Here is a 13,442-nt window from a genome sequence, read left to right on the forward strand (position 1 = left end):
TTAACAACAAACAAAAAATTATCCAATCCAGGTGACAACTAAGCCACATTCAAGTGGGGAAAACAATATGGTATATTTATATAGGTCTAGCTCTTATTTGGTGTATTGGCTATGCATAAAAACAAACCATAGCGTTTTGCCTATTTTGCATAAAGCAAACCGTGAAAGGTATTGATTAACTTTGCAGTTGCCTATATTAAGCTCTTTTAATAGCGCTATAAGATTACTGATATAAGATTATTGATGCAACACTATTTCATTACCATCATTCACAACAAACTTGTACTTGCAAAAAAATTATTTCACATCAACATTTCCCTCCAGTGCAACAATTCATGTATCAGAACAGGGATTCCATAACTTTTATAGTCAGCCAAAGCAGTTTGCCCTAAAATGTTTGAGATTTTAAGTATTTCAATAATTTAACAGTACATTCATGTTCATGCAAGGTTTTGATGAAAGTTAATGGTGACATGCAGGTTAAACAGAATTTTATTCTATTTTATTTTCCATACAAATTATTCATATACTTTTATGATTTCATTCAACTCACAAACAACAATCTCAACATGAGCAGTCCTTCATGGACATCAATATCCGAAATTTCAGAATTTTCTCAGTTTATGCAAGAAGTGAAATTGGTGTGGCAAGCCTTTTGCATTGTTAATTATAGCTCACATTTCTTGTTTGGAACTATTTAAATGACACAAAACCAGTCTTTACTGCATGTGTAAACATAATCCAAACCATGATGATTTTGTTTTTCTTGTTATAGAACAAGTCTTCACACCTTTACCTTTCTTGTTTGCCAATATATCAGCTCATGAAAATGCCTCAGATCTGATTGACTGATGAGATGTGCAGTTTGGGATTTGAGTGGGTGTGTTTATGTGTGTCTTGATGAGTCGAAGCGAGGAGTTTAGAGTATTAGTGACATTGTGAAGCATAATCTCCTTCTTTAGTTCACCAAAACCCATTACAAAGATCTACATAATCCTTTTCTACAAATTAATCCACTTCACTGCAGCCACCTTAAAGGTTTGCACTTGTATAAACCATTAGGCTCATTAGGATCTGCTAAGTGAGTTAAATGTTTGAGAAACAAATTCAGTTACAAATGTTGAACCATTTTAAAATCTTTATTAAATTTTGTAAGCATCTGAGACACATCATTTACATCAAATCATGAGCTCTTCCAAACTTTCAACAAATCAGATCAATACAATCAGCCACAAAAGGGAAGGGGGTTTGGTGGTTGGAGGAATCCATGTAAGCTTCACATGAGTAGTGGAGAAGGGAGGAGACACAAGTTTGGTCTCTGCTGCCAAACCCCAAACCCCATCATTTAGTCCAGTGCCATGAGCTACGGGGAATGCTGGGAAGGTGGAGGACTCAGTGCAGTAAACCTCTGTGAACAAACACAAGTATGATAAATCACAGATTTATAAGTCACAAAATTCCACAATGCGACTGAACTCTTAAATATTTTATATAGCAATGCACAATATAACAGTCCCATTGTTATCTATATGTACTGTATATTTGCAGTAAACATGCATTTAAAAGAAATTGCAAAAAAATTGTCTCAATCATAAAGTTAAAATCAACTTATTTTTGTTATTGGAGAAAATTATTTTAACTGTTTATGCAACACCATGATGTACACGATACACTGGCTGAACCAACAACAATAAAATATACATCTTACAAAGTAGAGGGGAATGAAGCAAGTTAAAATGCATTACTTTTCCTGCATGTTGAGCTCCTCATGACGCCTCAGCATTGCTCTTCACACAGGCAGCAAACGCCTCCATCAGCTCCTTACATGCTTCCTCGCCATTCTCCTTTACACTTAAGCACACAGAACACACGGTCATTACTCCACCATGCACAGGCCTATACACACACACACACACACACACACACACTCACATCAAAAAAAAAACAACAAAAAAACATAAATGCTGACAAAATAAGATTTGTCACTCTGAAGCACACAAACTGAATAGGTTCTGTAAACCCTTTAGATATATATTACATAACTTTACTTGTGTCTTTAGTCATATAAAATGTGTGCTCATAACAGGCCGGATTCTGCTGGGACTCAATGAGACAGTATGTATGCAATTGTGCGAGTGAGATTATTTGAGCCTCTCCACACCAAACAACGGCAGACACTGACACACTGTATTAGACTGATGGAGCGAAAACAAGGGTTGGAATAACAGCGCAGAGGGGAAAAAGAAATTCAAAGAGAGGGAGCCAGATAATCCATCTGATAGAGCCCTAGAATCACGTGACAAAGCAGGTAATAGAAAAGACATGCCTACTGCTGAAAGAGGGAGATGTCGTGACAGAGAGAGCCCCTCCCCTGGTTAGCAAACGATTTCAGTGTCTCCTCCCCCACAGATCATCTGCTGCATCTCACACGCTGACATAAGTGAGCTCTCCCTCTCCTCCGCGAGCAGTGATGTAACACACAGCTGGTCAATTTAAATATTAAGAGCTTTATGCAGACATGTTTCTAATGTGACGTAGGTGTAAGGATGCATGGGGGATAGCACTTGCCAAGGGCATTTCCTTTTCATAGGCAGCCATTTTAACACTTCTGGGATTGTGAGAGGAAACGCAAGGGGACAATGGACCGACAATGTGAGACAACCTGCCTTTTAGTGTACAAAATAAAATGTTTTGGGGCAGATTAAGTCCTTATCCTCAACAACAAAATAACTGGAGATCATAAAATCATGTTAAGTCAACTAAAAAACCCCTCTTGTTTTGGTCTGCATTAAATGAACCAGAACATGGTTATTAAGACATTCATTTGAGAGTCAAATATCGAAAGAGGTGCGAAAAAGCACAATACATTTTAAAAGGGGTGTAATTCACCCAAGAACTTACTCTCTCTCTCGCTCATGTTGTTCCCAAATTGTATGTCTTACATTCTTCAGTGGAACAAAAGATGTTTTTTTGGTCCATAAAATGAAAATCAATGGTAATCTAAACTTAAATTGTTTTGTGTTCTGCAGTAGAAAGAACCGACAATTTGGGATTACATGAGAGTGAGCCGTTGTTGGGTGAAATGTCCTTTCAAGACAGATAGATTGTTTTTAAAATATGTTAAATCACTGCAAAAGTGCATTAAAAAAAACGAAATGTGCTATTTGGGAGTCAAATATTGAAACACCTTAATCTGGGATATAAAACTACAATAAGAGCAACAAACAGATGGATGGGAAAAGGATGATCACCTTCCCCAAATTAAAACTGAATAATTCACATGATGGCCAGTCCTCCACATATATAATGCAAAAGGAAAACAGGGCATGGCTCAGGAGTGCCCTGATCTTAAACACAAGAAACAGGAAATAGTGCTCTAAAAATCGGATAGTTTTACTTGAGTTTAAGAAGAAAAGAAAAAAAAAGAAAAGAAAATAAATCAATTGGTATCTAATAACTACTGAATCCATATGGAATTGATTAGATTTCCATGTGGACCTCCAACAACAACGCTCACCCTGTGCTGATAAACCACAGGTCTTTGTTTATTGATAGATTGAGTAACAGGGTTTACCCTGAGGGGGGCTTCTGCAAAACTAGAATATTGCATTCCAACTGCTACAGGAACAGGCATGTTAATAAACGAGAGGGGGGGGAATGCTTCAAGTGTAAAAGATTAACTTTGCTTTGCATTATGATTCTTGAAAGGACATCCCTAGTACAAAATGGCTGTATGTTAAACTTTGAGACAGCAAAAGATAGAACACCTCAAGGTCATAAGGTCATCACTATGCACAGATTTACCGCCAGAAAGCACCAAAAGGAAAACTCAAGGTCACATGTTCCAAAACACACAACATTGCATTCTCCACAATGAATAACTGCTGGCTTCTGGGGTTAAACCTGTAACGGTAATCCTCTTCTGGTTTTAAAGCCTAGGTGATTCGCCTTTGTGGAGTAGCATGTCAAAAAAAGACAAGATGGCCACTGTGACATGCTTAGACCTGGTGTAAAGTGATCCCGTAAACAGAACAAGCCACACTGTATAATAAATGACTTACACATCTATGCATAACCATGTATGAGTGTGCTATAAATACCAGTGTGGTGTACGTTACTTAAAGGCCGGCCTTCTGTGAGGTTTAACATTCAGCTAGTCAGCAACACATGCAAGATGCTGGTCAAAATGATCACAGAAAGCTCAATGACAGACAATTCCATTTTCCATCTGCAATTCCATCTTTTTCCCTGATAGACTTACTCATGTCTGTCCCTGCAGCTTCCCATTGTCATGTTTGAGTGGTGGCTAACTGCTCACATGAGAAGAAATTACTCATATTTGCAAATGCACCTTTTCTCCATTTTCTTAGCCCTTCCAGCAGTCATTTCTGGATCAGTGGATTTTTGGTGTTTTGATATCATGTAAAGAGAGGTGATTCTGATGGACAGTGCACGCTTCAGATGGAACAGTGACACATTATTCAACCAAATTCTTAACCCCACACCCTCACACTATCAGGTCCTACCACACCAAAGGTCAGGGTATGTGCAACCTTATCAGTGTTCTCATGCTGCCCAGGCCTGTCGACACTACAAACACCAAAAGCAGCCAATCTGCATTTTTTTGGGTGGTAAGCGGGTGTGGGTCAAAATACTGCTTGAGCAATGGCTGGTGTCAATGATCAGGAGAAAGGAAACAATGAAACTATAAAAAGTAGGGATGACATAACATATCAAACAAACATTCATCACTTGCCATCACAATCCCCTTCATTTTCAGAATATGAAACAAAGTGGGAGGGCAGGGAAAAACGGAGAAAAGGTTAATTCGCAAACATCAGTAATTTCCTCTTATTTCAGTTGTCAACCCTCAAACATGACAAAGCGAGCTTACGGAGACTGCAAGGACAGAAATGGCGAAGACTGAGAGGGGAAAACAGGGATGGCAGGACGAGCGAGAGGCAAAGCATGACGTAGACACATTCCCAACAGCCAATCAGCCGTGAGGAAGAACAGAAGTTGAAGAAAAACCCCAGAATGCTCTTAATGAGCAACCCCGTCACCCCCACTGCTGCTGCCAACTAGAATAAAACTGACACCAATCAAACCATTTAAAAAAACACTCAAAACTTAATCAAGTTACATCTTTAGAAAAACTGGACCCCCTGCGCGAAGGTCCTTTCTTCCCTCCATTTTGGATCGCCATCACAATGTAAAATTTACACAGCATTTCATCATTCTGCTAAATATCATCTTTCCCACCGCGATTCTAACTATTGATCTATACAATACAGCTTTGTGGGAATAAACCTATAGAATCAGATTTTAACAAATATTCATGCGGTCCATACAGGGTTGCAATGGACCAGTACTACGAACTATACATGACTGCTACCTCAGTCACTTACCATTTGTCTAAATCTGTTTTGATGGCCACACAGGGTGCTGGGACAGGGGTCTCGACAGGAGCTGCAATCTCTGAGTCCGACATGGTCTATGGTGTTGGTGTTTATGCGTGCCTGCTCTGTGCGCTCCTGTGGTTGCATGTGGAGAAGAAAAAGAGAGAATGGGGAGTTAGTGTTAGTGCAAGAGGGAGGGGGAGTGTACATAGTACACGGGGGAGGGAGGAGGGGGGGGACATGAGAGTGCACATATGTGTACATGCGCAAGAGATCAAACGGTGATCGGCTTCAACCTTACTCAGCAAAGATAACATTTAAAAAAAGTTGGGATTCTTTCTGCAACTAAAAGCACAGTCAGTAACAAAGTTATAAGAAATGAGACAGTGGAAAGTATGCAGCAAAGAAACTTGCATTTGGACACAGAAAAGCGGCACTATTTGTTGTGTTATGTCATAGACTTGTGCATGGACACCCCCTAATGGCAACATGTTTACATGACAGGTGCACTGCAACAGCTTTCAAGCACCTGATGTGTTCATATGAAAGCAACACAATTTAAATTACATCCAATTTATTATATTTCAATTATTTATGTTTTAAAGATTTACAGACACATCAGGTATAACTGACATTAGTATATTAATATAAACAAAAATACATTTTAAAAAGGTATTAGGTATGGTATTAGGTAATATTAGGTATTGAATATGTATTGAACTATGTCTTATGTATAATACCCTAATGTAGCTCATATAAACAGGTTAATTAAATAATACTTCTTATAATAACACATCATAAGAAGTAAAAAATAAAATAATAAAATGTTTTCTCAACTAAACAACAGTTAACAGCAGCACCAGCCACTTTAGAGCTCATAATGTAAAACTTCCACTTTAAACTATTGTGAGTTGCACACTACAGTCTGCTTTTCCACTGTGGAGTAACATGCAGCGTGGAGCCGACAGCCTCGGACCTCAAGCCCTGGGCCAAAATGTGTTACGGGTTATGAAGCTCGAGAAAAGAAAAGAAAAAAAGAAAGAAAAAGAAAAAACTATGTTTGTAGCTTTTTGTTACATTTTTTTTGCTTTTTTTTATTAAACTTACATAAGTTTTGATTATAAGATGTTTTCCAAAAAATAATATATAAGCTAGAATAATATATATTAAAACTGCATTAAACTTGACATTCAAATAAACTAAATAGGAATTTAGTTTATTTGAATGGATTATACAGATTGCTTTTTAACCATTTTTTTAAGTTGCTGGTGATGGCTGGGAACTTAAATAAAATAGTTAAAAAGCAATCTGTATAATCTATTCAAATAAACTGAATTCCCTTGAGTCAAGTTGACGCAGTTTGGGTTGGATGCACAACAAATGTAAACCTATAAATCAATAGGCTACTTAATAGGACTCAAACGTAGGCTATATGCTATATATTATTGTATAATGTATTTATGTGAATTTTTAATTTTGTAGGCTATTGTTTATTTTTATTTTGTTTGTTAATTATTATTGCATTATGTTCTTTATAATAAACCAAATTATTTTTAAAGCTTTCAGTAGTTTCGGTAATTTCAAATTCGAAACGGTGAACACTACACTATCTGTGCATTCATTTTAAAAAGCATTCAATAGGTTTTGAGCATGTGGAGTGGATAGGCTACTTTTAACTGCAACAAAAGACATGTTTTAGGCATACATAGCCACTTTAAAAATATCTGAAACTTCTGCGGATCTCTGCAACAACTCACCTCCTCAACGGTGAGTTGAAAAGTTAAGCTCGGTTAAGCCTACCTTTCGGTCTAAATCAAGAGTATGCGATAAAACCTGTAGGAACAAATGACTGAAAGCAGCACACGCATCTAAAATGACGGAGGTACTTAAATGCGAGCAGAACGCCGTGTTCTCTTAACAATCAACTCCCCATTCATGTATATTTATAATGCTGTCAACGAGCTAAAGTGGTTTAATTACATTTGCATAAAATGTCAACCGTTTTTACCTGGATCTGCAGTCCGGAAGGATCTGGCAAGAGTTAACTGGAAAACAAAATGAATATTGTTCAACTGAAAAGCCTACTGGATCCACGCCTCCTTCGGGAGTCTGTGGGGAGCAGAAACGCCCCATAATGCAGTGGGCACACTGGGAAACGATACTGTTCTGGCTTTAATATTGCTGTTTGTTGAAATTGTTGTCCTTCTATAGGCCCTACATGTATTTTACAGCAGTGGGGGTCTACTGATTAGGTTTTTAGAGGTTGGTCAAATGAAATTCTAAAATGTTTAAGTTCCTACAAATATATGTAAAATTAAGTTCCCTGCAGTTTGGAAATAGTTTAAGGTAATTTGAGCTAACAATGAATGAATGAATGAATGAATGAATGAATCAATCAATCAATCAATCCTTCCATCCATCCATCCATGAATCAATGAATCAATGAATTTAAAATAACATCAAATGTTACATAAGGCCGTGAAGTTTTACATTTCGGGGTTGTGTAAGGTCATGTAACTGGATTGATAAATTAACAATAATAGTAAAATCAGTATTTTTAAAATGCTTCAGAAAAATGTTTTAGAAAAGTTTTTGTTGGTTATACAAACGTTAAGACAACATGACATGACATGAAGGCCAAGTATGTTAACCCATACTCGGAAATTGTCCTTTGCATTTAACCCTTCAAAGTGCACACACATTGAGTAGTGAGTGGTGAACACACACACAGCGAGCCCACACACCCGGAGTTGCAGGCAGTCATTTTGCTGTGGTGCCCGGGGAGCGATTGGGGGTTAGGTGTCTTGCTCATGCCCCATTCCCCAAGGGAACATTCCATTTTATCATTTTGCAAACATTACTTTTGAAAGTTCTCTGAAAATTTTGAATCAAGTGGGCCTAAAAAATGCTGAAAAAACTTCCAACAAACATTTCAGGAAAAAAGTTCCATGAACAATGAATAGATAAAAAATGTGGATTTTTTTAAGGACAAACCAAATAACTTACTGGAAGAACATTTGTTCATAACTGAAAGAACCTTAAAGAAAACACAATAGAAGACGAAACATTCATAAGAATTGAATTATAACCAGTACATTCAGACATAGATATACCAGGTAAGAAAAGAAAAGACACAAATAGGGCATAAAAGCTCTCAGTCCACAGCAGGACATGACAAATGAGTGTTTCTGATGGGGGAAGGGTCTGTAATGTGTAGACATTCTTTTAACAGCACATGGCTGCAAGAGTGCAGAATGGGTATACCTCCACTATGAAAATCATTTCACTTTCCAATTGTTCTTCTTCCATTCAGATATCCTAAATATCCAAAAGTTGTCGCATCACACTATATAAAAAAAACCTTTAAAACGCCAAACGCCCTTTTCACTTTAAATACTGGTAAGCTCTTTTTTTCATCCAGTATTAAAAGAAATGTGACTGATTTTTGAATTTTACCCTCCTGTGTCCTGTATCTACTCAAGCAGCTTATCAATATTGATTAACCAAACTCTCAAAACAATGTTTTTCATTAGTTTCAGGATTGAACTAGTTTAGGTACAATACACCTGGAGTGTAAGACTTAATGCATATTCAAATGAAAGGAGTATGTCTATATAATGAAAAGCTCAAGAGAGGAACATAGACAGCAAAGATTCAAGCAAGAGAATAAAGAACCCAGTTAAAATGATGGCTCTAGGATCTAGACTATATTTTGCAGGTAAGCAAACCTTATCTTCTTCAGTCTAACCTTTCCCCGCCACATTTTACACTTTATCTCTACTCCCTTGTTACATCCCCTTTTCCTTTATCTGTTTGTGCTTACTTGATTTCAGCTCCTTATCTCTGCCTTTTTTCTTTTTCGTACTTCTGATGACAATACTGTTTAACTGTTCTTCTTCTCTTTTCTTTTCAGTGACTGTCCTGATGTGTGCATTTGTCTCTATCAATGGTGTCGGTCTGAATGATTTACTGGAAAGAGCCTCTCAACTTTCAGACAAACTTCACTCCCTCAGCACCTCTCTCACCAATGATCTGGTCAGTACTAAACACCCTTTTAAAAATTGTGTATGTGTGTTGTTACAGTAATGTTGTCTCAGACAATGGGTGATGGAAAGAACCCAAACCAGGTTTATTGAAGACACAGGTGAGTTTACAGGTAAGACAATGGATCCAATAAGACAATGGATCCTCAGGTTGAGGCGCAGCATGAGATCCACAAGTCCAAAGCAGTGCCAGAGCAACAATTGACCAAGGTGGAGCCAGAGGGACAAGGGAGCCGAGGTGGAGTCCGAGGTGGAGATACTCATATAGGGAGATGGGCTGGTGGGTCTGCTCCTCCACCGTGTAGAAAGATCCACAAACCCACAGGGTGTAATCAATGAAGTCCACCAAGGAACTATATGACCCTCACTCAACAGTAACATCTGGCCGAGGATTTCATCCATCCCACTCCAAAATGTACTTAAGGGTCTCATCCCAGCACAACTCAAGATAGATCTCGGGTTTTGCCAATTGGGTTCTTTTTTAAATCAGTTTTATCCAAACAGGGTTTTTTTATGTTGGTTGTTTGATATTAACCTCTCCACCACAGGATTCTCACTTTCCTCCTGTTGGGAGGGTAATGATGCCCCGTCCGTCGATGTGCCACACATCCTCCCTTCAAATTCCCAATGACAAAGACCAAGCCCTGAAAGTGCCGGTAAGAGCACACATTGCTGCATTCATCTTCCTTTTTTTAAAATGTTAAAATCATTTCTCCTATTCCAGCTTATTTTGGTATTTAGTAAATATTAATATTTTTTTGTTAAATTACAAATATATAATGCAGCATAATTTTATTTTAATTGTAATTTCTAAATTATAATTATATAATCATTATACTTTAACTTAATAACAAACTATACAAAAACACATGATTAAAACACTTTATGTTAATATATTTACATATAAATGCTTTACAAAGCTCGCAAATATTTAAAATCCTAATAGCTTTTTTATTCAGTCTCTTCATATTCCAACTTTTTCAGCCTATTTTAGCTTAAAAGACTAGTTCACAATATCAAATTCAATTACAATTCTTGATGAACGTGACCTTAAGTCATTCCAAATCCATAAGATTTTTCTTCATCTTCATAACACAAATTAAGATATCTAAGATGTATGTCCTTAAAGAGATCAGGCCAGATTTCACAGACAGGGTTTACATTAATCCAAGTTTAGACCTTATTTTAATTAGGATATTTAAGTAGCTTTTATAAACATGCCTTATAGAAATTAAACATTACTTTTGTGCATTTTAACATAAAACAATGGCATTGGCAAATTTTAAGATGCCATTGCAAGTTGATTTCAGTTCAAACTTTAAACATGCATTTTAGTCTGAGACAAGTTTAGAGGAATTGTATGTAAAAAATGTATTTTAATTAATCATAAAATGCAGGATCCTGCAGCCTATCTGGCAACCTCGAGTCAGGGGGAGGGGGAGAGGGGATAGTGATTCCAGCACCAGTTTTGGCAACAATCTTACATACACTTCCTTTAAGCTTTGTCTGTGAAACTAGGGGCCTATACCATGAAGCCGGTTTAGCCGGCTAGCCAGATATGTTTAAGCTTATTTGTGCCAATCCTGGGTTTTAGGTACCATTAACGTGGTTTGGCTTTTAGCAGAGTTCATCTCCATAGTAACTAATGCTCCACGGCTAACCTGCTCCAGGGCAGGTTATGTTCTGGATAAAATATCTCAAACTGAAACTGGACCAATCAGGTGTGAGAAAAGTGACACGCCTCTGATGCAATAAAGCCACTCCCCCTGTTTCTGCTCCAAATTAAAGGTCACAGAGCAAATGGTTTTTAAAGACTAAAGCGTCTGGCTTTTAACAATGCTTATTAATAATAATAAAATTTTGCGTGATTTAGATATAATTTCTGTAATATTATACCCATAATCAATTACACATTTATCATTTTAGTTACTCAATCATTAATATGCACTTTGTTAAAATTAATATAGCCTACATAAAGAAATTTATGTCATTAATAACTCTAATGTCGTTTCACACTCGTAAGATCTCCGTTCATCTTCAGAACACAGTATGAGATATTTTATATTTACTCCGAGAGCGTACCCAAGTGTATGCACACTATACTGTCCATGTCCAGAAAGGGAATAAAAACATCATCAAAGTAGTCCATATGTGACATCAGTTAGTTAGTTAGAATCTCTTGAAGCATCGAAAATACATTTTGGTCCAAAAATCACAAAAACTATGACTTTATTCAGCATTGTTCTCTTACCTGTTTGTTTTCAATCCTCAAATTAAGATTCAAACGGTTATGAATCAGCGGATTGATTCATGATTCGGATCGCCAATGTCACGTGATTTCAACAGTTTGACACGCTATCCAAATCATGAATCTAAGTTTAAGTTATTTTAAGTTGTCCTCTTTCATAGACAGCACTTTTCTTCATGCTGTGTAAATTTGTTTAAATTCTTAATATTATTTAATCATGTAATATTCTGCAGAAGAGAGAAAAGGATCTCGCTGCTTCTCTCAAGAGAAGTGAATTTTGATCGACAACATGTGATTGGCTGTTCACTGCTGATGTCACAGCTTAACTCAGGATCTAAGCCCGAGTTGACAGAGAAAGCTGATGATCAGCATCATGGGACCAACAAAACCTGAATAGATTGGTTTGGTTTTGTCAACTCAAAACTAATCCTGTAACCCTGAGTTTGTTAAACTACCATCATGGTACAGGCACCAGGCAGGGGCATATGAATCAAGCTCTTTAAGCCAAGTCTTTTGTAAAAGTCACAAATGGGTAAAAAAAAAATTGGTTCCACCCTACATTTCTTTCTTGTTGGAAAAGCCGTTCATTTCACGGATATAAATCACAATTGCAACTTCCGCGTCATACCAACTTTATTGTGCAGGGACGATCATAAGCAAACATCTCCCTCTTGTGGGCTTCTGTATAATTACAGGCAGGACAGAAAGGCACTGAGAGAAGTTTTATATGATTGTTTCTGCAGGAGGATGAGTTACTTTCTTTGGCCCGGTCTCTGCTGCTGGCATGGTCTGATCCCCTCGCCCTCCTCTCCTCTGAAGCGTCCAGCCTGGCACATCCAGAACGCAACACCATTAACAGCAAAACCAAAGAGCTGCAAGACAACATCAACAGCCTGGGTGCCGGTCTGGAGCATGTCGTTAACAAGGTAAGTGCGCTTTTAGGAGCAGCTCACAGTGCATATATTGTGCATGTTTATTTGTAAGATTACAAGTAAATCTGAATCATTTTTGGATATAAACATGAATATAAAACACGCTTTGATTTATATGTGGTCCCTTTCTCTCTTCCCTACAGATGGGCTCATCCTCAGACAATCTGTCCTCTCTCCCTTTTTACACCAACAGTCTTGGCCAGGATAAAACCTCTCGACTTGTCAATTTCCATTTCCTGTTGTCCTGCTTCCGCAGGGACTCCCACAAAATTGACAGTTTCCTCAAAGTTCTCCGCTGCCGGGCAGCCAAGAAGAGACCTGAGATGTGCTAGAGTGAAAATGTTGTAGTCTGCTTCTCTCGTTGTGGATGTTAAGCAGTGAGTAACATCATTTGAAGTTTTTCTTTATAATATCACATGGCACAACTTCCCTTTTATTATTTGTATCGAATATGTAGATATTTGATTCACCTTCTTATGTACTTGAATAAATGACTGGACCAACAGGTCAGATTACTCTGTCCCCAAAGATAAAAGACAACAAAAAGTAAGCTCTGCATGCAGTCATACTCTTTGATGAATAAATGCAGAGTATATTGAAATGTTTGACCATACAAAGTTTGATGAGACATTTGTATAGTAGGTAACTCAAATTTATTTATTAAGAAATGTTGGATCTTTAACAAGTTTGTTTTAACATTGTCTTATGCAATATTTAGAGCTTTGCACCAATCAATAAAATTCTATCATGCAAATTCATATTGACTCATGAAATCTCTTTAAACACACATGGTAAGATAATGAAGACTTTCAATTGCCAA

General features: G+C 37.3%; 1 protein-coding gene and 1 long non-coding RNA gene across 3 annotated transcripts; one reads left to right on the forward strand and one right to left on the reverse strand.

Moving 5' to 3' along the window:
- Positions 1–1,120: 1,120 nt before the first annotated feature.
- LOC137040618 (uncharacterized) lies at positions 1,121–7,555 on the reverse strand. 2 transcript variants are annotated; one of them, XR_010897939.1, is made up of 4 exons: positions 7,408–7,555; positions 5,409–5,534; positions 1,746–1,851; positions 1,121–1,408 (listed from the first exon to the last, which is right to left on the reverse strand). It is a non-coding gene; the product is annotated as an uncharacterized lncRNA (long non-coding RNA). The 2 variants fall into 2 exon arrangements; XR_010897938.1 differs by lacking the exon at positions 7,408–7,555 and adding an exon at positions 7,157–7,319.
- Positions 7,556–8,998: 1,443 nt separating this feature from the next.
- On the forward strand, positions 8,999–13,344 carry prl (prolactin). Its single transcript, XM_067428943.1, has 5 exons — positions 8,999–9,117; positions 9,313–9,434; positions 9,991–10,098; positions 12,434–12,616; positions 12,766–13,344. Exons 1-5 carry the CDS (start codon positions 9,084–9,086, stop codon positions 12,952–12,954), a joined length of 636 nt encoding a protein of 211 aa, XP_067285044.1. The 5' UTR covers positions 8,999–9,083; the 3' UTR covers positions 12,955–13,344.
- The last annotated feature ends 98 nt before the right edge of the window (positions 13,345–13,442 follow it).

Source organism: Pseudorasbora parva, chromosome 2 (assembly GCF_024679245.1).
Source record: "Pseudorasbora parva isolate DD20220531a chromosome 2, ASM2467924v1, whole genome shotgun sequence".
Classification (NCBI taxonomy): domain Eukaryota; kingdom Metazoa; phylum Chordata; class Actinopteri; order Cypriniformes; family Gobionidae; genus Pseudorasbora; species Pseudorasbora parva.